Raw genomic sequence first — 25664 nt, forward strand, 5'->3', positions numbered from 1 at the left:
GTGCGAGGCAAAATTGCGGGGAAGCTTTGAAGCTCCAGGCTTAGTCTGAATCAGGCAGAAAAAAGCAGCTATTGGCCATGGCAGGTGCTCCAGTGAGCGGCAGGGATGGTGTGAGAGGGCACGTGTTCCCTTAGGGAAATCAGGCATCCCTGCTCCAACTGCTCCTTGTCTGAGCCGGGAGCACTTCTGCCCATGGGCTCACCCTAAAAACTCAGCCCAGGCTTGTTTTGGGGGCCAAAGGCTTCTGCAAAAGCGCAAGTTCCTGGCCAGGCTCCTTTCCCTGGGGTTCAGTGGCACCCTGGAACCCCCAGTGCATCTGCCCACTGGTGGTTGGAGAGTTGGGACAATCTCACACCACTGCTCAGGTTTCGGCAGCCCCGTAACTGCCGCTCTGATGGAAATGCTGTGGCACCACTGAGGTCCCTAATGGACTCCTGTCCCTTTGCCTTTTGCAGAGCACTGTCTCAGGTACCTTGTGCCTCTCTGGTCCCCGCGCTGTCAGATTTCCCTGTTTTCCTACTGAGATGTATCCTACTAATTAGCCCAGCAAACCTTTAATGAGCCGACCGAGCTCCCTGCAGCACTGGAAGTGATCAGAGGAACAGCCCGAGCGTGGTGGCATCTCTTCACCACAGCCCACGGGAGATGGAGGTCCCTGTCCCCAGGTCTCTGTCCCCAACTCCGGGTCACTGCAGCTCCTGATGCTCTCACAGGAATTACACAGTGTGGGACCTCCTGACCTCTACTCCCCCAGCGATTGTTGGAGATCTTCAGGGGAAAAAGCAATTCCCTCTGGACTGGAGGGGCATTTCACAAGTGAGCTCTGAGCATGGGGAAGCACCGGCTCCAGCTGTTCCTGAAGATCATCTGAAGATGCTGCCAAAGAGCCATGGGAAGCAGACAAAAGCTCAGATGAAGCAACAGAGAGGGTTCAGGAGCCCCTGAGGATTCAAACAGAGCTGGGGAAGGAAGAGGGGAAACTGCTGCAAACTCAACAACAGCAAAACATGCTGCAAACCCAACAACAAACCCTCTCTTTTTTGGAAGAGGGAACCTCCCCATCCAGAACTGCAGTTTCCACTTTGCAGAGGTCTCCTGCCACGGAGAGCCCTGCAGTGTCTCTGCACAATTGCAAAGACTCAGAGAAAGGTGACTGAAAAGCACAGAGATGTGAATGTATGACCCAACCCACTGCCCAAGGGGGGCGGAGGGATGGCAGCTGTCCCGTGGGGAAACCCTAGCATGGAGAAGACCCAGGGGAAGAGTCAATCCCTGTCTGCACCCTGCAGATGTCTCACCCCTGGCCCTGTTGATGCCCCTGTTGATCCTCCACACTCACCTGGTCCCTCCTTTTTCCTTAGGGGCCACATGAGGGTCCTTCTGCTTTCCCCAGCACCCAGTGCCTTCCAGCTGTTTTTCACTGCCTTGCAGGGACAGTGGGTGGGAGGGAGAGAAAGGGCTGCTTCTGCCTTCCACACCATGCAGCAGCCAGGTACAGATCTGCCCCTCCGCCCCTGCCACCAGCCTCAACAAGTCCCAGAACTGCCCAGTGCTGGATCCTGCCTTGAACAGAAAGACGATGCTCCAGAGCCAGGCTCTGTGTTTACAGATTCCCAGAACAGTTTGAGAAATAAACTGTAAATGACCAAACAAGCAGCAATGGCGTTGGAGAAGGAGCTGCTCCCGCACGGGCACCGGGATGTGGTGCCACATCTCAGCATCACAAAGTCCTCTCCATGGAGGGTCCTTCCTCTTCCCAGTGCCACCTCCACCAAACGGTTCCATTTCCTTTTGCTTTTGCATGTTGTAATTCACCCTCCAGGCATTGCTCAGCAGGAATTAAAAGTGTTGGTCTCTTTTCAATCCGGCCTCCCATTTCCTCTGGACAGGCTCACGGACGCCTTGTTTGTGTTTCATCATTTTAGGGCCATTACACATAGATTTATTTTTTTATTGCCACCTCAACAACCTTCCTCTTAAAGATTTGGGCATAGTATTTTATTTTTAGATAAGTTTCCACATCCCCTTCACAGTTAATGTTTATAGACAGAGGCTAAACCAGCCCAGTACCCATAGCAACCAGTGAGGAGAGGATACATTGCATTATTCAGACAGTTTATGTCAGAGTTGCCAGTCCTGGCTCAAAGTCTCTGATGTCAATAAACTTGGATTTGTTGATAAGTGTAATCAGTATTTACCAGAGAGACACGTGCTGGGTCGGGAAGAATTATCCTTCATGAGAAGACAGCGAGGGCCGTATTTGTGCCGTCTCATTCCCCGTCTGGGGACCTTGTGCGCCCTTTCCTGTCCCCACTCCAAGGCCAAGGGGGGACCCCAGTTGTACCATTCCCTTCCCCAGCCAGCATCACCCTCTTAAAATGTGCGTCTGTCACCATAAATCCCAGTGATGGAGCTGCTTCCCATCCTGTGCCCACAGCATCCCAAAAACACGGGGGTTTGGTGCTGCACAGGGACCAGCTTCACAGACTCCTTTCCCATTGATCTGCCATTTCCAACCCTTCCCACTTCCCAGCTGTTCTGTGTTGGCTTTGCATTGCACAAGTGTTTTTCTGGGGTTATGCCAGATGCATCCCTGCTTTTAGTAGCTCTTCCTGCAGCAGCCAGCACGGATTAATGTGTCGCTGCCTTTGTAGAACTGGTTCTGGCTGCCACAAAGCTGGAGTCTGATATTTTAGAGGCATCTGCTCTCTTCCCTAAAGCAATCTGAGGAGCTGGAAGGTGATGTTCTAGCCCATATCATGGGGCCCAAGCCCACCTTTCTCCCTTGGGCAGGGAATGGCCCTGGCCAGGACCAGTCCTGGGTGGTGCCGTGCTGGTCCCCAGGGCTGCAAGGAGGGAAACACAGACCATCGTTTATGCTGGTTACAGGGAAAAAATTGTGATTCCAATTACCTAATATTTCTAAGAATTTGAGATTCCAGAAGGAGGGGATGAAACCTTCAGGCTGAGCATGAAGCATTGGTATTGTCGCAGACGTTTCCCCACTTCCCAGCTGCAGCTGGGGCATATTCTGCATTGATGCAGGGATGGACCTTGGGGCCTCCAGGTCAGAATATGAGTCCTGCTGCTTCCAAAGGAGAGACCTGCACTGTGGGACCCCCAGGACCAGCTGGTTGCAGCCTCAGCTCTGTGCTGGCACAGGCAGGTGCATCCCTCCAGCTCTTGCAGAAGCATCGAGGACCAAATGAGGTCTCTGGAAAGGGGGTCATGGAGCTATTTTCATAACTTCATGCCTTCAAAATACAGTGTGGGGCTTGCTGGGCCCACTGGAGGTTGGCAGGCGGGTTGTTTGCAGCCTTGGGAATTGCTTCACATGAGATTGTGTGCTGACGCCACAGATAACGCTTCCATTGAAGTTTGGGATATTTCTGCAGAGCAAACACCAGAAAAGGAGAAACTAGTTAAATCACAACTACCTGGCAGGGACAGCTGCATCACCAAGGTCATTGCTCTTCACTGCCTCAGGTCACTCTGTGTCACTGCACAGCCCCCACAGCAGCTGTGCCCACCCTCGTGGAGGTTTCCTCCCCAGGGTCACTTGTGTGGCTCCTCCACACGCATCTCCCTTCCACGAAACAATTTTTTGGGGATGAGGAGATCACCTGTACAAACCCAAACATCCCAGCAATGAAGGGCCAGCTCCAAACTCACAGGATGCTTCATCCAGAAACACTTTGGGAGATGGAGTCTGCATCCTGTGGTCCTTTCCCTGATGGTGGTGACATCCAGGACCAAGGACACGTTCCCAAAGGCCCCTCCCTCTGTTGTGACCGCCCATAACCCTGTGTTTGCTTTTGCCCAGTGAAGCTGTGCTGCCTTGCCCCGGGGGAGGGACAGCCAGGGGCCCTTACGTGGTGGCAAACAACCACAGGAATAAACACGTGGCGCAATCGGGGCAGCACGTGTGGCAGGATGGGGAGTTTGCCATCCCCACAGGGCTCCTGCTTGCTGAGGCTGCACTTTTGCTATTTGGGAAGATGGAAGGGAAGGAAATGGGGGTCTCAGGGCTCTGGTGGTGGCTCTCACACCCATCCAAGTGCTGAGGCTCAACCTCGGCTCTTGTGCCCACAGTTGGGATTTGATGTAAAAGCAAAGATGAGCTTGGAGTACAGGTGGTACAGGAACAGTTTGGGCACTTAATCCCTTAATCCAGAGAAGATGGACAGGGGACACAATGGGACTTAGATTTACAGGGGAATATTCAGCCTCTTCTATCCCCGCTTATAGGGAAAACAATATAGGCTTTAAATGGTCACAAAGAAATGCAATGGGAAGAACAGCCTGGTAGGAAACTATTCCCAGGTGGGAATCTGTTTCTGAGTGGGAAACATCCAGAGCTGGAGCCCAAACAAATGTCTGGGGCAGAACCAGGATCCCGGGGCAGAGTTGCATAGGCAGTGCTGGCAGGCTTCTGCCCAGGGATCTGGGATACAGCCAGTTCCCAACTCATGGGTGCCCAGGAGATGCTTTGAAATTCCCCACAGTGCCAGGAGAGCAGCAGCACCCCATTCCCACTGTCCCCCTGCCCGTGGCATCACCCTGCCAGGGACAGTGTGGAGAAGACACCATCCAGCCCATCCCAGCCCACCTCCACCCTCACCCCGGGGGCTGTTACGCACGGAGCTCCCGCCATGAGCCAGAGGACAAGTTACGAGGCTGTTTTCCTTAATCTTCACGCTCAACAGCGGCCCTGGGACAGCCCGGTGAGCTGGACACGCTGTGCTGCATCCTCCTTGGATCCTATTTCAAAGGAAAAAATGGTAGGAATGTGCTGCTTTTTCCATGTTGCGTTGTCTTCGGAGAGGAGCTGTTTACGGAGCGAGGCTCCTTTCCCAGTCAGGGTCGCAGGAGGTCGCAGGGCTGCCAGAGCCCCGGGAAGATGTCGAGGCCAGGCTCTGCCTGCGGTTCTGTGCTGCTGCACCAGGGCTGGGAGCCTCGAGGGTCCTCTATTTGGGCACCAGCTCAACCCTCGCCCAGCCCAATCCCCCCAACACCTCCACCCCTGTGCCCGCAGCCCCTCTGGACCCACAGACGGAGCAGCAGGAGCAGACGTGGGACCTGAACAGAAAACACCTCCAGGCTCCAAGCCCTCCCTACCACTACCCATCCCTCTGCCAGCTCCAGCCCAGTGATGCCTGCCTGGCTCCCTGCCTCCTCTTGGGCTTTAGTTTTTGTCCTACAACCCTGGCAGCCATCACTATTTCCATGGGAACCTTCCTGAAATCCAGCAATGTGTCCGCTGGGGTCACTGAGCCTCCCTCTCCCCTGTGCCTTATATTCCAAGCCCAGTTTCTGCCCATCTCCAGTTACAGGTGACATTTCTCTCTAATCCCAGGGAAGCTGCTGCTCTTTGGAAAGGAGCAGAAAGTGCCAGAGTTTGGGAACACATCCAGGACACGCAGACACCTTTGTCCATGCAGGATGCTGGCAGGATGCTGCTGCATCCAAGTGAACTGTGGGCATGAGGATGGCATGGAGGATGGAAACTGGGAGCAGGGGATTTCCAGGGTGCTCCTGGCTCGGAGCTGCATCGTGCTGGACACAGGGATGGCGTCTCTGAGGGAGCTCTTGCCACCCCTTGTCTGAATGACTCAAGGAGCTGGGGATTTGAGACATGTCTCAGGCTTTTCAAATTCTCTGTTAATCAAATCCCAAAAGCTAAAAGTAATCAAGAGACATGAAAAGTGTTGCTTAAGAAGCAGGGAGTGGGGGAAGGAAACAAATAAAGCCACCCCCCTGGTCCCCAGTGACAGAGCAGCCCACTTCTGCATCATATCTCATCTGGGAAAAATTATATGTTGGGAATTACGTGCTTCTTCTGAAAAGCCTTAAAGGAGATTTAATAAAATGAGACAAGCTAATAATATAGGGAATTAATAGCAACCCTGGATGCTGCATCTTGATTTAATCAGATGCTTTTCCCCAGGGGGACAGGCAAAAGCTATGGCTAAAGCCTCCCTTCCCTTCCCTACCCAGCTGCTCCCCTCTTTCACTGGCTATCCACTCCTTCTCCTATCCCAGGAGAACAGCAAGGGTAGGATTTGGGGTCCCACAAGACCCCGCTGTCCACCAGCAGCTGCTGGGAAACACAGCCCACGCTGGTTCTTTGGGAGCAGGATAAGGAGACAGATGCCAGCCTGCTGCACACCCACCAGGGAGAGGGTCCCTGTCTGAAGAACAGGTCCCCGTGCTGGGGAAGAAAAGCAGGAATTGGGGAGCTGGGCTGAGGAGTGGACTTGGTTCCATGTGTGTACTTTCTCAGGAGCCAGGGAATGCCGCACGCTGCTGCGTCAGGAATGAGCCCTTGCTGGGACATGAAGCACCTTAACGGTGATGATAAGGAACTCATGTGGGATTTGCTCCTCTCCGTGGCCCCAGAGAGTTGCAGGGTCCACGTGAGCTGGGTGGGAACGGCACAAACAGCCCTTCCAGTCTTGGCTGTTTCACCGCTTGGACCCGCAGGACCCGTCCGTGAACTGAGGCCAGCCCGGCCCCGGGGGGACAATCCTTCCTGGCTCTGCAGCACACTCGGAAACCAAACTCATGTTCCGATGTAATTGTCCTTTTCCGAGTATCCTCCACTCGCCTGTCCCTGTGCTGGGCACCCTGGTGCTGCTCCTGCCTCCTGGAACATTTTGCTTCCTATATTTTAGCCGTGGCTGGTGCCGTGAGCTCTGTTTTGCTTCTGCACAGTTCGTCCAAGCCAGGCCCTGGGGACCCGCATGTTCTGTCGCTGGGATGTTTGTGTGACTTTCGTGGAATTTCCCTTCCTCAGCCACTTGCTCTCGGACACAGGGTGTTTGGCAGGTGGCTGGTAAATCCATGAGGATGCAAATAGGGAAGGAAATAGCAAGAAAACAGGGATTGATCAATGCTGTAGGGTGATTCCTTTAAGGGTGCCGCTGGGGTTCATACAGAGCATCCTGTCTGCGGCCCTGGCTGTACCACACTGCTCCCTGAAAGAGCCTGTATACTCCCAAACCAAACAGGGAGCAAAACATCCCACAAATGGCAGGGGAAAACTCTGGCAGCCGTGAGGGAAATGCTCTTTTACCTGCCTCTTCTTAAGGCTTGGACTATTTGCAGTCAGGCCAGAAATAGGTGGTGATTTTTAAGAGAGTCATAACCGTGGGAAGGCTTTGCCTTGCAGCAAAGTGGATCCTTTATCATCAATCACTGGAAGAAAATGTGCTCTGCTCCTACCAGGAGATGAGTTTCTAGATGAGCCTGGGAGGACTCAGCCTAATGCCATATAATGCTCCTCTGCTTGGGCTCTGCGTGACTCCGTGAGGAGCTGGACCCTGGGATGGCACAGGCAGTGCCCACGTCCTCTTCCCTGGGAATTCTGGCTGCTATCGTCTCTCCTCCACCCATCCAGGGTCCCTGACACCCTGTCCTTGCTCTCAGGGGGTCCCTGGCTCCAGTCCCACCCCACCGAGCCCACAGGATCCCAGGGCACATCTGCCTTGTGGTGTGCTCTGCCCAAAGAGCTGCTTAGAAGGAATAAATGGATTTTTTTCCTGTTAGCCAAGGAGCAGGCTTTGAGCAGGCTATTTTTACCTGTTCCTGACACTATTAATAGTTGTATGGTCAACAGTAAACGCTGATCAAGAGATTCGATTTGTCTGTCCCCCAGAGGTTGGCACTTCCTATTCCCCCCGTTGTTTTCCATCAACCGCTTCAATTAAATGATCTTTTTGTTATTTGGGGGTGATACATTTGGGCTTTGTATTCAGCTATTAAACTACGTTGCTGTCTCACACACAGATTACTAAACATGGGAGACTGTCCCACTTTCTCTCCTCCAAGTGCCCTTGTGCCTCCAGGCAGGATGTTTCCCTGCAGGCAGGGATGAGGCTGAAAAGGGATGTTTAAGCTGCTGCTCTCTTCCAACCCACAGACCAGCACAATTCCTACATAAGTCTTTGAGCAGTGTTTAAATTAATATCCAAGTGTGACACCACACTCGGGGTGGAAGGGGAGGGAGGTGAAAAGTTCAGCACCAGCCACATCCCAAGTGGAGCTGATGAAATGCACCACTCTGCACCAGTTTGTGTGTTGTAGCTGTCACTGAGGTCCCTTTCAGTGCTGGAGGTGAGAATTCTGCTACCCCAAACCTTATTAAAGCATCACCTTTTGCTAAGTTTTGGGGTTTCTTCTAATAGATCATGGAGTCACATAATAGTCTGGATTGGAAGGGATCTGAAAGCTCATCTTGTTCCACCCCCCTGCAATGGGCAGGGACACCTTTCACTAGACCAGGTTGCTCCAAGACTCATCCAACCTGACCTTAAACACTGGGCTTTGATGCTGCCACAGCTCCTCTAAGCAACCTGTGCCAGGGCCTCACTACCCTTCCAGAGAATTTCTTCCCAGTATCCCATCTACCCCTGCCCTGTCAGTGCGAAGCCATTCCCCCTTTTCCTGTCACTCCACGTCCCAAAGACCCTCTCCAGCTCTCTCAGAGCCTCTTTAGGCACTGGAAGGGGCTCTAAGGTCTCCCTGGAGCCTTCTCCCCTCCGGGCTGACCATTCCCAGCTCTCCCAGTACTGGAACATTCCCATTCCCATTCCCACTCCCCCCGTACCTGCCCTGCACGCGCCGCCGGCCGGGCTCTCTCCTTCCCCCTAGCGGGGGGAACCGGCGCTGCAGCGGCACCGCTCGGCGCCCCGGGACCGGGATCGGGACCGGGATCGGGATCGGGATTAAGGGAAAGTCGCCGTGCCAAGAACCTCCGCCAAGGGGGCACCGCGCAGCCCCCCGCCCGCGCTGCAGCGCCCGGACCGAGACTTCCCTCTGCTCCCGGTCCCGCGCACCGGAGCTAGCACCGAACGGGGGGTCTTTTCTCCGGTCTCACGGGCGCTTGCACCGGGCAAGTGTAAACCAGAGCAAAACCACTGCGGGAAATAGGGTGGGACCTCCCGCACCCCCTGTCCCGGGTCCGTGCGTCTCGCGGTCACTCCACTCCCGGAGCCCCGGGAGCCCCGAGCCGGCTGCGGGGCGCCGGGAGCCCGCACCGGGCTGCGAACGGGACGGATACAAAGCACCGGGGGCCCGCCTGAGATGCAAAGAAGTTGGTTTGCAAACGGGACCGGGAGCCCAGACCGGGCTGCGCAACACCAGGAGTGCAAACGGGGCTGCCAAACACCGGGAGCGCGAACCGGGATGCGAACGGGGCCGGGCTGAGCAGCGCCGGGAGTCCCAGCCGGGCTCCGAGTGGGACCGGGCTGTGAAGCACCAAGAGTGCGAGTGGGGCTGCCAAGCACCGGGAGTGCGAACGGGACCGGGCTGCCAAGCACCGGGAGCCCCGAGCGGGACGCGAATGGGGCCGGGCTGTGCAGCACCGAGAGTCCCAACGGGGCTGCGAACGGGATCAGGCAGCCAAGCCCCGGGGGTGCGAACGGGACCGGTGTGCGCAGCCCCGGAGCGCGGCCGGGCAGCGGCGGGGGGCGGCGGGCGCGGGCCGGGCGCTGACTCAGCTGCCGCCGCCCCGGGCCGTGACGCGCCGAGGGGCGGGCGCTGCCTCCTCCATATAACGCGGCGGCGGCCGCGCAGAGCTCACACCGACCTTTCCTGCGAGGGGAGAGGGGCTGAGCAGCCAGGCAGGCAGCACCTTCCTCCTCCTCTTCCTCTTTCTCCTTCTCGGCGCAAGCTGCACTTTCCGCCGGCTTCAATGAAACTGGCAGCGATGATCAAGAAGATGTGTCCCAGCGAGGCCGAGCTGAGCATCCCCGCCAAGAACTGCTACCGCATGGTCATCCTGGGCTCCTCCAAGGTGGGCAAGACAGCCATCGTCTCGCGCTTCCTCACCGGCCGCTTCGAGGAGCAGTACACCCCCACCATCGAGGACTTCCACCGCAAGTTCTACAGCATCCGTGGAGAGGTCTACCAGCTCGACATCCTCGACACATCAGGCAACCACCCCTTCCCAGCCATGCGCCGCCTCTCCATCCTCACAGGTACTTGTCAGGGGGTCCCTCTGCCTGATTCCAGGTGTTCTCGCCTAGTTTCAGAAGGTGTTTCTAGTCCTGGGAAAAGGGAGATGGGATTTTGTGTGTTCAGTGGATGGGCAGCTCTTCTTGATGGATGGGAGGACCCACATGCTGCCCTGTCCTTCCTTCCCAGAGTCTCTATATGGCTTAGGCAGTGGGTCTCTGTGTGTCCCCATCCCTGCAACCATCTCACGTTCCCTCTTTGTCCCCAGGAGACGTGTTCATCCTCGTGTTCAGCCTGGACAACCGTGACTCCTTCGAGGAGGTTCAGCGCCTGAAGCAGCAAATCCTGGAGACCAAGTCGTGCCTGAAGAACAAAACCAAGGAGAACATAGAGGTGCCTCTGGTCATCTGCGGCAACAAAGGCGACCGGGACTTTTACCGGGAGGTGCAACCCCGGGAGATCGAGCAGCTGGTGGGCGGGGACCCCAAAAAATGCGCCTACTTCGAGATCTCAGCCAAGAGGAACAGCAGCCTGGACCAGATGTTCCAGGCGCTCTTCGCCATGGCCAAGCTGCCCAGCGAGATGAGCCCCGACCTGCACCGCAAGGTCTCGGTCCAGTACTGTGACATCCTGCATAAGAAGGCTCTGAAAGGCAAAAAGCTGCTGAAAGAGGGGGGCCGGGGAGGCACAGAGGAGGCGTACGGCATCGTGGCCCCCTTCGCCCGGCGACCCAGCGTCCACAGCGACCTCATGTACATCCGGGAGAAAGCCATCGGCGGCGGGCACAGCAAGGAGAAGGATCGTTGTGTGATCAGCTAGGAACCTCTGCTCCTGACAGGAAGGAAGGAAGGAAAGAAGGAAAGGAGAGGGGAAAGATGCTCGTTTCCGAATTGACTTTGGGCAGGCAGGAGGGTGGGCAGGCGCCCACCCGGGCAGAGAGGAGGTTGCCTCTCCCCCAGCCTCCCTCCTCCCGCTTTCATCACCTCTCTCCCCTGGGGGTGCATTTTGGGAGCGAGGGATGCAAAGGGGGAGGCTTTGGAGGGCAGGAGGGGGCTGTCACTGGGAACAGCCTCCTCCTCTGGGCAGAGAGACAGGGAAAGGGTGAACTGCTGTTGGCCAGGTGGAAGGATGCATGTGGAGGGCACAGACCTTGATGTTTCTTTCCCTCCCAAACCACCCAGCCTCGGGCACTGCACTCAGAAGGGAGGGCAGGGCCTGCCAGCACCTGCCTGGGGCTTTGGGGTTGGGTTTTGTTGTTTTTTTTTTCAACTTGAGAAGCTGTGCACGGACTCTGGCTCTGTGTTGTGTGTTCATCTGTGTCTGCAAACCACATGCAGAAGACACTCCTAAGGTGTTGCAAAGACATTGCAGAGTTACAGCCCCAATGGACCAAAAAACTGACTCTTGTTTACATTTGTCTTGTTTGATTTGCAAGATTTGGGGAGGGTGGGGGGGAGCGGGAAGGGTTTTTCAAAATAAAATAGGCACTTTATGTAGGTATTGTATGTAACTGACATGAACAAAAAAAAAAATCTTCAAGTGTTTCTACGTGGGTGAAACTTGATGTTTTATTTTTTCTACAAATTAATAAAATCTTTTTAAAAACGACACTTGTGGGTTTTGCCTTTGCTTCCTCACTCTGTCCCATAGCAAAACATGTCAAACAAAAGACCTGAGGTACCAAAACCGGCCTCTCACTCAATCCCTTTATTGCCCCATTTTCTCCAGACTCCCAGTGCAAAGGTTCCCGCCTCTGCAAGCCGCCGGTTTCTTGCCACACGGGGTAACGAGGGGCCATGCAGGGAGTTACTCACTCCAACGGGTCACTGAGCCAGGACTCTTTCCTCACTTCACCAGTGAGGATCCTGCCAGCCCCACGACATGCCGGGCACTGGCATGTCATTCCCAGCAGTCACCCAGCAAACTGACATCACCTCGTTACAAAGAGCTGATTGTGCTTCGTGCTCTTTCCCGATGAACTAACCACATTTAATGATGTCAACACAGAGTGATTCATTGGCACCCCGGCTGGGATATTGTTTTTATTTTGCAATATGAGTAAAGGAAGCACTTTGCTCAAAAGGTCACCTCTGAATCTGATGGTTTTTAATCTCTTCCCAATAACAAGTCGCAGTAATCATTGCTAGAAGTGAAAGGGAAAGGGGAAGAGCTCTTCCCGGCTCCAGTTTCTGTTCCAGTTCATTTTCAGGCCCCGTTCCCCCCTCACACAGCAGCACAAATCTGTGTTTAATACATATTAATGGCAGGAAAATCATACTGAAGTCATAAAACTAAGGTGGGGGAGTGAGACTGCAAAGCAAACCGCCTCAGTTTCGCTTGAAACTTGGATTCAGGTTGACAGAGTTAACTTGTTCCTGCACCGAGTGCCAGACAGTTCTTTGGCAACAGGTTGTTTCTTCCAGCTCTGTGAATGCCTGATTTCACAGGAACAGCGACTGGCAGAAGAATGGAAAACATCGTCCAAGCATGATACACAGGAATTTATTGAGCTGGGACAGGCTATTGGTTGGTGGAAAGGCAATTTCAGCAATAAATAACGTGTACATTGTGCTTTGTTTATCGTGGTGTTCTGCTTTACTCAGAGTTTACACATTGGCACCTTCCCAAGGAAAGTACTAGTACAGTATTCCAGTGGGGACAGAGTAAATCTCTGAACTACAGGTGGGGTGCAACAATCCCAGCTCCCAACAACCAGAACTATCTGTTCAAGCTGATCAAATGCTTGTGGTTGTGGGAAGCCCCTGGAGCACTTTGGGTGTGGAACAGACCTGTCCTGTGAGGCCTGACTTTAGTATGGAATAACCAAAAGCTCTTATCATTTATGTCCTTTGTTTTGACTCCTGTCCTTCCTCTGTTTTCACAGGAAAAGACATTGGAGCTGGGCCCAGGCTACACACGCCCTCTGTGCTGCCAACATCCTGCCCCTGCTCAGCCCACATCCACCCAGTGAACACACAAGAGGGGCAGCTTGGAATTCATAAATCTTTACTTGACTCATCTCAAAGACAACCATCAATTGTTTAGAAAGAGAGATACAGAAGTAATTGAAAGTAATCACTCCTCTTTCAACAAACAGAAAATGGAAAGTGTTCCAGAGTCACTTTCCAGGAGCAGGGCCAAGCAGCTCACGTTTCCTTCTTATGTTCCCTTTTGCTGTTTGGCCATTTTTAAGTAAAAAACAGTGCAGAAAATGCCTCCATTCTCTTCTTGAAATTAACCAGCAGGTACTTTGACCCTTAGCGAGGAGAAAACATAATGTCTCCTTCTGGTTTGAACATAAAAAAGAAGAACCCCACCCCGAGAGAAAACAGGAGATGGATACATAAATGCACAGTCCTGCAGCAGATCAAAGGGAACGAGCCGCTGCAATCACCCCAGGTGAGGCACTCGGTGTTCTGTTCAGTGTCACTCACCTGTGGTTCAATGGCCCACACAGGCACAATTCCACAGCAACGTAACCAGAAAACCACAAGGAAAGAAAAGTAAACTCCTGCCACCCTGTTCAGCCTGGAGAGGAGGTATCTCAGGCCCCAGGACTGGAGCTGTGCCCATCCTACTCCTTGGGGATTTCGAACATGCAAAGGCTCTTGTACTTCTGTAGCAGCTCGTTTTTGGTCCGGACCTGCTCCCGCAGGTTCTGCAGCTGCTGCTGCTGCTGCTCTGGGCTCACACCAATGCCAGGCATGGAGCTGATCAGCTTCCTCATCTCCTGGAACTTGTTCTTGAGTTCATTCAGTACCTGGTGAACATCCTGGCTGTCCTTGTCCATGCTGCAGGAGAGAAAATTGAGACATTGTTGAATTCTCCTACTGGAAACACTAATTTCCCACACAACCAGGGTTTAAACTGGATTTCACTGGGAAACTTGCTCTTGGTATCTAGCTACACACACCTGATCCACCTATCCCAATAAAATGGACACAGATATACAGACTGGGTAACTTAGGGGCAAACTGTTTTCCTGCTAATTTCCAGCACACAATCCAGTCACCTCAGGATGCATCAGCCGGGTTAGGGGCTGGTCTGCAGATTTCAAACACTACCCTGGGGCAGGCTAAATTCTCCCTCTGAACTCCAGTACCTCTCTTTGGGGAAGGTAAGACTGTATGTGTGTTCTGTGTAGGCACCTGGAAAAACGATCTCGGTCTCACCCGTGACCTGTTGCGGCTGTAATACAAAAAAAAATCAATGCTTGACAGCAGAAAATAGAAACTGTTCCCCAAAGCATCAGAGAGTGTCCGAAGGCAGAGAAAATTGTACTTTGGAGCTTTAAAAGGACTCTCTGGGGATGTATAACTAATAAAAGAGAAGCGGTGGGGGTTTTTTGGGTTGTGTTTTTTATTTTTTTTAAGAGCAGCAGAATTGGTTCTGCAGCCAGCTCTGTGCTTTTCAAGGCTCAGTGTTGTCTGAGGCAGTGTCTGCCCTTGAACCCTCATTAGTATCTGACTCAGCTTTGTTAGCACCAGCGAGAAGCTTTACCAATTCCAGGCAAAAGCCAGTCTCTGCTTCCAGGGCGCCTGTTAATAGGGAGAGCGGGATTCTAATGGTCTTTGAAAAACTGGGAGCCTGTTCAATAGACAGACCTAAAAATAAATCTGTTTGGCATGACCAGAGCAGAGAGGTACTCGATTATAACTTTGGGGAATCGTGACATGGCTGAAAGCAAAACTTTTAACCAGATGGCCGCTGCTTGTTTCAAAGGCCTATTGGAACAAAATATTCATTATTCCCTTCTAAATAAAACTGCAGCTGGTACTATAATGTCTCCCCATTATACAGGCACTCACGGTCAGGTCAGCAGTGGAAAAATACAGGCACACACACAACCAACCCCATGGCACATCTGGAGAAGGATGGGGTGACACTGCCTTTAATCCAACAGAGCTGCAGTCTGGCTTTGACAGAGATGTCCTCCCTGCTTCAGGGCTCCCCAGGTCTCATTCCCTTCCCCACGCAGAGAGAACTGACAGCTGTCTGTTGGCTGGCAGATCCAAGGGGATAAATATTTCAGGCTTGGTGGCTTTTTCTCCTCATGGGTGGTTTTTCTGTTGGATCAAGCTACTGAAGCGACTCCCTGTTTGGGGACATGGGAGCAAGGTGGGAGCAAGGAGGTGTGGGAAGAGACTGAGCTGCCTGCACTAATATAGGATCCAATGCAACATCCAACGACAGCCTGTGCTGACTGACTGGGCATAAGACCTGCCTCAGGGCACAAGTGTTCTTCACTACACCAGCACAACCCACCACCGGTGGAGCCACACACTGGGACCTCAGCAGTGATGCCATTGGACTGTACAAGGCTGAAAATACCAGCAAGCCCTGTTTAGGAAAACTTTCTCCGGGCCCAACCAACAGGAAAGAGCACGTCCTTGAATGTAAGCAAATTTACGCGACACATCCTCGCTCCCGAGCACAGAGTCACCTTGGAGATGTGTCTTCACGGCTGAGTCAGTGTCAGAACAGCAGGGCTGGGCTCTGCGACTCGCGGCAGTGTTAGAGGACAATACGTTTGCCATCTGTCAGGGACATGAGGCAAAACATCCCACCACTTGCCTCTGTGGTCCTGCCCATCTGCGGCACCAGTTCAGAACCTACGTCTGCCCGAGCCGCCCGGGAAGTGCCGCGTGCGAGGCCGGGCGAGGAAACTGGGTAACGGGAGTGGGTGGCTCGGTGGGATAGGGCACAAGATATCCCTGGGACTGTGATCTATGAGTCACTATGACCTGCTCGGTGACATATCAGAATCTGGGAGGCCTCAGCCCACGGCTACTGCCCGCTTTGCTGAGGTACAAACACCTGGCAGTGGATTTAGCCTCACTTCTGGCACAGATCAGGGAGAATCAAGGTCAGGGGCAACTTGATTGCCCACCCCAAGCACAACGGGAAAACTGAGGGAAATCAGAGGGTTTGTGTTTTTGTGCCTGTTCTGGACCAGTGTGTCAGGGGTGTCAGTCTTTCCTTCCTTCTTTCCTTCCCATGGCTCAGGCTGCGGAGCCATTAAGGGTGAACGTCTCTCACCTTTCAGATATGCTTGATTCAAGTGAAACATCAGCAGGACACAAACCAGCCTCGGCTCCCCAGTATGTGCACAGGGAAAGGGCAGCCAGGCCCATAGCCAGAAACAAGGGAACTCATACTACCCACGCCCACTGCCTCACCCTGCAGTGTGCCCAGGTGAGGGCACGGAGCTGGCCTGGATGGATTTCCATGACAGAGCCATTCCCTTCCTGGGAACTCAGGCAAGCATCTCTGGAGGAGTTATCCTGGGCCAGAAACACGTCAGTTCTCAATACCCTTGTACCTGAAAGGTGCTTATCTTGAGCTGGGAAGAGAACAACATAACCTGTCTTGCTGCAGAAGACATCCTCCTTTTTACAACTCCCCAGAAATGGGCTGCGTTCCTGACGCACTGCCTGTACTTTCTGAGCCTGTTATCAGCCAAACGGTTCAGTTCTCTGGAGCAATGACCCCGTGGTCATACAACGCTCCTGCCCCGGGGTGTTGGTGGTGGGGCAGTACCTGGGCCATGGGAGCACCTGAACTGCCCAGGTGACCCTGACACCACCCAGGTACTGGCACAACTCTGAGCAGAAATGCACTTGGGGCTGTGCCAGCTCCTTCAGATACTCTTCCCAGGAAATCCAGACGGAAGAAAAAGGGCAAAGTTGATTCTGGGAGGTTGGAAAGCATCACTAGAGGAGTGACCATGCTGCCCTGCTACCCATCCAGGGAATCATGAGGATGTTGGAGAACATAATTAAAAGGAGGATCTCGCTGTCCTGCTCCTTATCCAAGGCACTGCAGAGATGCTGAGGGCTGGAGAATATCATTTGAGGGGGATCCCATTGCCCAACTCCCTGTCTGGGGCACCGTGAGGATGCTGAGGGTGGAAAAACATCATTAAAAGGGGTCTCTCGCTGCCTCGCTCCCCATCCAGGGCAGCCTGAGGATGCTAGAGGTAGGAAAGCATCATTTGAAGGGGAATCCCTTAACCCTGCTCCTCATACAGAGCATCCTGGGTATACCGGGGCTTGGATAGCATCATTGCAGGGGGGACCCCATTGCCCTGCTCCCTGTTCGGGGCGTCCCTGAGGATACTAAGGATGAAAAGCATCATTAAAGGGGAAACCCCATAACCCTGTTCCCTGCCCGGTGCATCACTAAGGATGCTGTGGCTGGGAGAGCATCACTGATGGGGGCAGGCCCTTAGCCCTGTTCCCCCCAGTCTCCCCGAGGGCTCTGGTGTCAGCAGCACCGTCGGAGGGGGGTGGCCGGGGCAGGGCTGCGGTGCCAGCACGCGGTGCCCGGCGGGGCGGGGGCCGGTCCCGGCGGCGCGGGAGGGGGTCCCGGTGGCCGTGCCCGCCGTTACCATTTGATGATGTCGTGGACGAGGGGCAGGAAGGAGAACTCCTCCTGCGCGGGCGGCAGCGGCGGCGGCTTCTGCTCGGCGGGGGGCTCGGGCGGCGGCGGCTCCTCGGCGGCGCGGGCGGGACCCCCCGACGCCATGGCGGCCCCGCCGGGCCGACCGGCAGTGACGGAGCGGGGCGGGGCGGGCGCGGCTCCGCCCTCACGGCCCTCACGGGCCGCGGCTGAGCAGGGCCCGGGGGTGGGCATGGGGGTCGTGGCTGTGCGCCCCGCTCCAGTGGTTCCCCCCTCTGCACCCCACAGTGATTGCCCTCTGCACCTCACAGTGATCCCCTCTGCACCCCACAGTGATCCACCGTGCGGCCCCCAAGGATCTCCCCTGCACCCCACTGTGATATCCCCTGCACCCCAAGTGATCCCCGCTGCACCCCACAATGATCCACCGTGCGGCCCCCAAGTGATCCCCCCTGCACCCCACTGTGATATCCTCTGCACCCCAAGTGATCCCCGCTGCACCCCAAGTGATCCCTGCTGCACCCCACTGTGATCTCCCCTGCATCCCAAGTGATCCCCCCTGCACCCCAAGTGGTCCCCCCTGCACCCCAAGTGGTCCCCCCTGCACCCCACAGTGATCCACCATGCGGCCGCCAAGGATCTCCCCCACACCCCCCCAGCAATTCCCGCCTGTGCCCCCCCAAGTGATCACCCCTTGCGACCTCCAAGGATCTCCCCCATACAGCCACAGTTATTCCCTCTTGTGCTCCCCCAACCATCGCCCCTGTGCACCCCCAAGGATCCCTCCTGCACCCACCCAGTGATCCCCTCCTGTGCTCCGAAGTGAACCCCCCTGCATCCTCCCACTGATCCCCCCCTGCATTCTTCCCAGCAATCCCCTCCTGTGCCCCCCCCAGTGATCCTCCCTGTGCCCCCCCCAGTCATCCCACCTCCCATCCAAACCTCACACAGGAGTAGGAGATGGGAGGAGGGAGAGAGCACGGGGGTCTCGCACCCCGAGGGCAGGGCAAGGAGGAGGGGTCCTAGGAACTACCTAGGGATCCCAGGAACTATCGAGGTGTCCCAGCAACAATCCAGGGATCACAGGAACCATCCAGGGGGCCCACAAACCATCCAGTGCCGCCCTGGCCATGACTAACAGCCCCTCAGCACACTCGGATAGGTGTCCCAAGCCTGTATACTTCCCTGCCTTTGGAACCAAATCCTAGGGGAAAATTACATTATTCTGTGTTAATACCCACAGCAGCATTTTGGTCTCTTACAGCCCACATTTCTGTCATGATTTTTCATTAGTCGGTGTCCTTAGTTTGATTTTAATGCAATGGGGGCTGGATGACAGGGATGTGGTCCTTGTGATGCCTTAAGGATGGATGCTTACTTGGGACCAGGCTTCCTGCCCGAGGGACAAAGCAGAGCAACCTGGTCTAGTGGAAGGTGTCCCTGCCCATGGCAGGGTGTTGGAACGAGATGGACTTTAAGGTCCTTCCAACCCAAACCATTATGCGATTCTATGAAGAAGTGGGGCTCTGGCAAGACTGATGTGTGGGTGGAAGAGGGAGGTCGGGATGCTGAGTGGTCAAGGCTGGCAGAGGGAGGGTGATGCCCCTCTGCACCAAACAGCCTGAGTTTGCTGCAGTTTAAAGTGCTGCCACTGTTTAAACCCCTGTATCTACATAAAACATGGCAGCACTGATAATACCAGCCCCAGTCGTGAGCTTTTATTCCTGGTTTGGTTTAGAGAAAACGCATAATTTAATTTTTCATTTGAAATAGGCCCCCCTGCTCAACAGTTATAGGCTGAGGAGGTCTGGCAAGGCAATTTTATCTTTTAAACCAATTTCTTTTGAAAAGCAAACAGAGGCTATTTATACATCTAATGAGAATGCTAGTAACCATTTAAACACGGAGTGTTGACTGTTTGCTCTAAATATAGCAGATGCAATCGCTCACTTTGTTCCTGCTGTCAGGAATAGATCCTGTTTTGGGAGCGGATGCTGGAATGTGTGAAGGAGCCTGGGGGAGCCCAGGTTCCGCTGAGCAGATCCCTGCGGGAAGGCTGGTGGTATTTATGGCCCTTGACTGAGCCAAGCAGGAGGCACAGGATGCTGTGTCCTTCACATGGGGCTGAGCCCAGAGGTTCATTTCTGTCTCTTTTTAAGGGCTGTTTCTAAAGCAAGATTTGATTCAGGCTCCGTGGGGGACAGTTCCCTCGGCACTGTGCTGGTTTTAATTTTCCCCTTGGCTTTCTGGAGGAGGGCAGCAATAATTGCTGGGCTGCTGGATGCCTGCCTCTGATGGGTGAGTCAGGCAGTCTTTGGAGCAGGTGACAACATGCAGATACCATTCAGCCGTACCTAAAGCGCTGTCAGTCAGTATTTCTTTGTGCCATTCCTTTCTCATTTTGGGTCTTATGTTCCCACAGCAGCTGGAACACACAGCTTTATCTAGCTGGCATTTCTCCCTGTCCCTGCCTCTCGCCTTCCCTTTATTGTGGGAACAGCTCCTCCAGCTCCCCTTGGTGACCCGCCTCGGTCCTTTGGGGCTTGTGATGTCTCATGGCAAGTCCAGGGGAGAGCAAAAGTGTTTTGCAGGTGTGTTTTGGTTTGACAGACTCCTCCATCGCTGGAGCTGCTGGTTAATTGATCAGGTGAGACTGTTGTCACCATTTGAGTGTCAACCTGTACAAGGGGACAGTAGAACTGTGGTCTATATGGTGATGGTGTCCATATCCCCAGTGACAGCTTTGGAAAAGGTGAGACCCAGCTGGCAGGGAAGAGAAGAATTTTGGTGGTCTGATTGTGCAGACAGTGTTGACCTCAGGTGAGCAGCAGTGTTGCTGTGCCTAAATTTTCACCTGTCCTTGTGGAGCTCCAAGCTATGAGACCCTTGTCCCTCAGGGGTGATTTCAATGACCTGGGTTATGTCCTTGTAATGCAATTCCTGATAGATATCACCACCAATATGGTCTTCCACACCCCTTTGCAGTCCTGTCAGGGTCTCCACAGGAGGGCTGTGTCTGCCTATCCCCTGTTCTCAGGAGGAGCTGGTGGTGGGCTGCAGTTCTCCCTAATTTTCATTCTGGATTTTTTCACCCGCTGTCAGTTCCTCAGCATAAGGGTTTGAATGAGCAACCTGTGAAAACTCCCTGTGAGGCCGCTAAAGCACGAACAAAGATGCTTAGTGGTGAATGAAAAGAATAATTTCCCCCTGGATTTGGTAATAAACCTGAAGTGCAAATGATCGACCTGTTCCTCGATTTAATTGTGGCTCTCTGTACAATTCACTTTCTGGACAGGCAGTTTCTGAAATGTGCGAATGTTTCCAAACCATCTGATCTCCTGTGTACACTCATTGCTTGCCCAGACATTTCATTAACCCATTATCCTAAAAAACAGCTGATCAAATAATCCGTATCCAGAGCCTCTTTTGTTTTTTCCCGTTTCTTTACGATACCAATGTTAATCTTTTTTTTTTTTTTTTTTTTTAAATTTCTGTACAGATTGTACCTCTTGTTTGCTTCCAGAGGGAACTTTTGAGGGATTTACCACCAGGTGATTCTGTGCCTTTCACTATTTCCTTACAATGACTTGATGTTTTTATATTGATGGTCTGGCATTTCACTGGGCTCCGCTTCTCAATGCCGGACCATCTGGAGCTTGTTGTGCTGTTGCCACCAGCTCTGTTATCATTTTTTACTATGTGGCTATCACCAGTTGAACTTTATCTCTTCCTCCTGCTCCTGCCCTGCATCATCAGCCTGAATTTTCTATTTAAGTCTTGCTAAGCTGCTGTGGTGGGATAAGTCTGTATTGCTCAGCTGAGGAGGTGTCGTCTGTGTTGTGACCACCTGGGATGGGGTGATAGGGAAGAGGAGTTACAGCTGCAGCCCTTGGCTGCAGTCAAGGCACAGAAGCATTGGACTTTTGTTAGGCCGTGGCTGTGATCCTGCAGGAACCTTCTCAGGTTCCTGGCCAAGTTCCCCTAATTTTGACAAGTTGGGAATTCAGTCTTGGGCTCTACCTTGTCTTTGCTCCTGGTGTCATTCAGGGACCATTTCATGGCCCTAGTGTCCCAGGATTCTCAGGGAGGCGCTAATGAGAATGGGGGGCCATAAGCCAAGTTTCATCCTTTGACACCATGTTTTAGCTAGAGAGATTTAGGCCCTGAAGGTCTGGCTGCCCCAGACACGCAGCCTTGCACTGCCACGTCCTCCCAGAGCTGCTGGTGCCCCTGGTGCCAGCAGGGTTTAAGATTCAGTTGGTGTGAACAAGCAGCACCAAGCACATCTACAGCACCCCAGTGCCTCCTGGAGCTCATCAGGCTTTGGCAAAGCCACTGGCTACTGGGGAAACTGGACTGCCGTCGGAGGAGGGCCATCATCCCATGGCCCAGGAGGTGCCATCGGAGGAGGGCCATCATCCCATGGCCCAGGAGGTGCCATCCTCGAGGAGAGCCCGGCATACAGGACAGAGCCTGGGGCAAGAGGTGTCACATGAGGCTTGGCCAGGCTGCCTGTAGCACCAGGTTGAGTGTCACTGCAGGGCATTGGCCTGGCCAGTAAGGGCAGTGCTTCAGTGCTCCGAGCCTCGGGAGGTGAGTGTTCAGTGATCTCATGATGGTCAGTGACCCCATCCCACAGCTTAGCAAACACAGAGGTTGTCCCTGTGCCACCCCGAGGGAGGCACCCCAGCCACGGCGTGGGCGAAGGGAGCACCAAGGGCTTCTTGCGCAAGGTCAGCTACGCAGAATCCTGGATCCAGGAAAACACGCAGATGGATCAGCCACAGCCTGGCCCACCTCCAGGTGCAGGTGGCTCTGGAGCTCACCGTCTCCTTTGGGCAGCGCTGTGCCCATGGAACATCCCAGGGTGGTGGGTCCTGGGAGCCACCAGTCCCTGCAGGGTCCCACCAGATCGTCCCACAGTCAGGCTTGAACACTCCAAGCTGTTTTCCACCCAGTGCAAAGGGGCAAAAGTCACCTCGCAGGAGCAAGACAGGAACTTGGAGTGTGAATTTGGGGTGTCCCTGAGGAAACCTAAGCCTGCAGAGGGAAGTGCCCTTGTTACTACTGGGCAAAAGCAGCCCTGGATCCCTGCTGGCTCTGTCTGCGATGTGGTGAGTCAGCAACGTCCCTGCCATTATTTACAAATAATGAGCGAGGCACCGAACACGTGCAGCCAAACACATGAGGCAGCAGGAGTTTCACTCTCAGTATGCAGTTGTGGCCTTGAAGCAAAGCTGCAAGTGCCTGCACCAGCGCCCAGGGCTCAGCCCAGGCAAGGATTTCTCTCCTGACTTTCTGAATGCACAGACAGCCTGTTGGGAAGGTGATGGGGTGGGACAGCACATATGTGTGCATGCCTGTGCACATTCATCCCTGTGTCTGTGTGCATTCCTGCATGAGTATGCATCCCTGAGAGCATCCTTGTGTGTGTGTGCATCCCTGTGTTTGTGCATCCCTGGGTGCATCCCTGAGCTCGTGCACCCCTGTGCTCATATGTCCATGGGTTCCAAGGCAGCACTGCCCCACACATGGACACAGTGTGGGTGTCACAGAGGACAGACTTGTCAAGATAAATTTACCTGGATGCACGTAGCAAATACTAATGGGGTTGCAGTAAGGACATTAATGAAATCCCAGGCCCTTTCCTGGAGTTGTTCTTATTCTGACCCTAAAGTGGGTCAGGCTTTGTTTGTGTGTTTGTCAGAGTCCCTTCAAGTGCGGCAGGAAAAGGCATTACCTGATGTTGGAGCACTTCAAAATGTTTCTCTCGGGTTAGTTAACACAGGGGGAGAGGAAAACAGCTTTGTTTGGACTTTGTTTTGGCATCACTGAAAAAGAATCGGGTTAAGATTTTAGGCTGTCCTTCACTTGAATTGCAAACACCATTTCTCTATAATTGGCCTAATTACTGAAAATAGACAAATTATACATGGGCTTTGCAAGATCAGTCAGGTGTCCTTGAAGAATAGTTTTACATGCAGAGCAGTGGGTTTCTGGGACAGCGCTGGTGCCGTGGAAGACATATCTCTCCTGCAAATCTGGGAGATGGACAAGTCTCCATCCAGCTCCAGTGAGAAGCCATTTAATCCTTCTCCTGACCTGGGCATGGTGCATCTCTGCAGGGCCATGGAGAGAGCAGTGTTTTGGTGAGCCTTCCTCCTCCTGACCTGGGCTCCCTGGGCCCTGGGCACCCCCAGGATGCTGCCATCCCTCCACCTGGAGCAGCCTGTCCCTCTCCTCAGCCACCCCAGCAGCTCCCACTGTTTTTTAGGGGTGGCATCCGCGGGTGGCTTGTCATGGTCACGTGTCCCTGGCGCCAAGGATCCCTGTTTGCCCAGGGCTTAATGTTTAGCTGCTAATAAACAAAGCATATCAGAGAGGTTTTGATGGCCAGGTAGCTAAACTTTCCCGGGAATTTTGCTGGCTCTTGCAGCACAAACAAGGCCAGGATGTGGTGACATTCTTGCCTCAGATAAAGTTTTCATTGGAAAAATGCCTAAGGTTTCCTAGAGCAGGCTTCCCGAATTGCTCCAGCTCCACTCCCTTCCTTCTGGGCACTCCTTGGGCTAACGATCTCATGCTCAGCCATGTCCCATCCTGCCTAAAAGCTTTCTCCCCATCCTGGCTCCACACTAATTTATCCAAGGAGTTGTTGTTTATTGGGATGGGACTGGTTTGGGGTTTTGGCCCCGAGCAGCTGCAGAGGAATCAAAATAAAGTTTTCAAACAATGTCAAGGGGGAAAAGCAAAATCCTCCTCGTTGTTCTGACTTGACAAATGAGTGAGCTTGTCCTTCCTGCCTTTACCCCACAGGCATTTCTAAGCCAGAAGCCTGACGTTTTCCCCCAAATGAATATGCCCTAAAGCTCAGCTCAGCAGCCACTGCCCAGCTCAGTGACCATCGGGTGCCCATGGCTTGACCCAGCCTGGAGCCATCTTTTGCCCATTTCTACCTTGCAGATAAGCTGAACCTATCCTGGCTTCTGCCACGAGGGCATCTGGCAGAGAGGGAGGCTGGAGAATCAATCACAAAAAGCAATTCAGTTCCTGAGACCATACTCTAACCCCATCATGGCTCAGCCCATTCACCACTGATCCAAATGCAAAAAAATATCATTAGAGAGGGACATTTGGCTTTCAGGTAAACACTCACCTCTCCTTGCCTTCACTCCCCTTCAAAACTGACCCTCCTGGCACTGCAGGAAGCTCTTGGGATCCTCCCACTACCGTGCATGGCAAAGGCAGCTCCTGGCAATGCTGGGCACTGTGTATCTCCCACCAAGGGATTACACTGGGATCTGGCTGCCAGCCGGCCCGTTCCGGCATCTCCCAGCAAGTGCAGAGATAATTGCCATAAGTCTAATTGTTCCTGCTGGATAACGAGTATTTTGCATCATCATCCCCAGCTGCTGAGAGCATCATCCCAGTTGCTATTTCAGGGGCAGAAAGCAGCTCCTCTGAGCCAGGAAAGGCTGAACCAGGCTGGATCTGGGCACCCCAGGTGCTGAGCCCCCACTGACCACAGTGCCGGTTTGTGAGTGTGCTTTGGGACAAGGTGTGGGACAGGGACTGTTCCCAAGAGGCAGACTGGATATGAAGACAGGAAAACATGGGATTTTCAGTCTGCTGTTGAAACAGGCAAATTCCCAGGGAGTCATGTCTCCAAATGGGCTTCTTCCATCTGGACACAACATTATCCCTGTGGATGCAGAGGGCTGGAAACGTGTGTGCACATGCATGGATGTTCGTGGACATGGATGCACACAAGAATACACGCATGCTGGCATGCACATCCACATGAACACGTGTGTGTGTGTGTGCACACAGAGCTATGGGAACACTGGAAATCTGTGGGCCTGTTTCCCTGCTGACCTGCTGAGCTCCTGCTCCAGCTTTGCCCCACTGAGGGGGCTTTGAACCTTTCTTTTGCAGAGGCACTGCTGTCCACGTGCTCCAGAGGATGGGGGATCTCCGAGGTCCTTTTTTATTCCTTTTGCAAATTTTTTTGTTTAAAACTCGCTAACAGGCTCATAAACTGGGCACGGGGGCAGATGAGCAGACAGAACCCCCTCCCCTCGGAACCCAAGGAATCGCTGTTACCCTGCACAGTCACTCCTTGGCGCGATGAGCTGTGTGTGTTCTCAAACACACCACGCCGCTCTCGGTCCGGTAGAGCCCCTCGTTTGGGGCAATGCCATTGCAGACAGCAGGGTTTGTCACAGCCTCCCCACGCTGTTCCATCAGGCAGACCTGCTCCATGCTGCCGAGACACGCGGCCGGGACCGCAGTGCACGTCACTCCTG

The 25664-nt window shown here is 53.8% G+C and overlaps 3 protein-coding genes across 5 annotated transcripts in view; 2 read left to right on the forward strand and 1 right to left on the reverse strand.

The window, feature by feature from the left end:
* The window catches only part of PEMT (phosphatidylethanolamine N-methyltransferase), a 40564-nt gene extending 39251 nt beyond the window's left edge, over positions 1-1313 (forward strand). For both annotated transcript variants that reach the window (XM_027743041.2, XM_027743042.2), the window contains exon 8: positions 456-1313. The gene's annotated coding sequence lies outside the window, so the exon portion shown is untranslated. The remainder of the gene's footprint in view (positions 1-455) is intronic.
* An 8273-nt stretch (positions 1314-9586) lies between these two features.
* RASD1 (ras related dexamethasone induced 1) lies at positions 9587-11562 on the forward strand. 2 transcript variants are annotated; one of them, XM_027743049.2, is made up of 2 exons: positions 9587-9980; positions 10226-11562. In XM_027743049.2, the coding sequence occupies exons 1-2, from the start codon at positions 9695-9697 to the stop codon at positions 10774-10776; spliced, it is 837 nt and encodes a 278-aa protein (XP_027598850.1). In that variant the 5' UTR covers positions 9587-9694; the 3' UTR covers positions 10777-11562. The 2 variants fall into 2 exon arrangements, with proteins under 2 accessions (XP_027598850.1, XP_027598851.1); XM_027743050.2 differs by having other exon boundaries at positions 9594-9980; positions 10297-10667.
* A 1384-nt stretch (positions 11563-12946) lies between these two features.
* Positions 12947-17499, reverse strand: MED9 (mediator complex subunit 9). The gene is made up of 2 exons (XM_027743051.2): positions 17348-17499; positions 12947-13748 (listed from the first exon to the last, which is right to left on the reverse strand). The coding sequence occupies exons 1-2, from the start codon at positions 17482-17484 to the stop codon at positions 13532-13534; spliced, it is 354 nt and encodes a 117-aa protein (XP_027598852.1). The 5' UTR covers positions 17485-17499; the 3' UTR covers positions 12947-13531.
* Positions 17500-25664: the final 8165 nt, after the last annotated feature.

This window comes from Pipra filicauda, unplaced genomic scaffold (genome assembly GCF_003945595.2).
Source record: "Pipra filicauda isolate LSUMZ 115617 unplaced genomic scaffold, ASM394559v2 scaffold226_size1812527_pilon, whole genome shotgun sequence".
NCBI lineage: Eukaryota > Metazoa > Chordata > Aves > Passeriformes > Pipridae > Pipra > Pipra filicauda.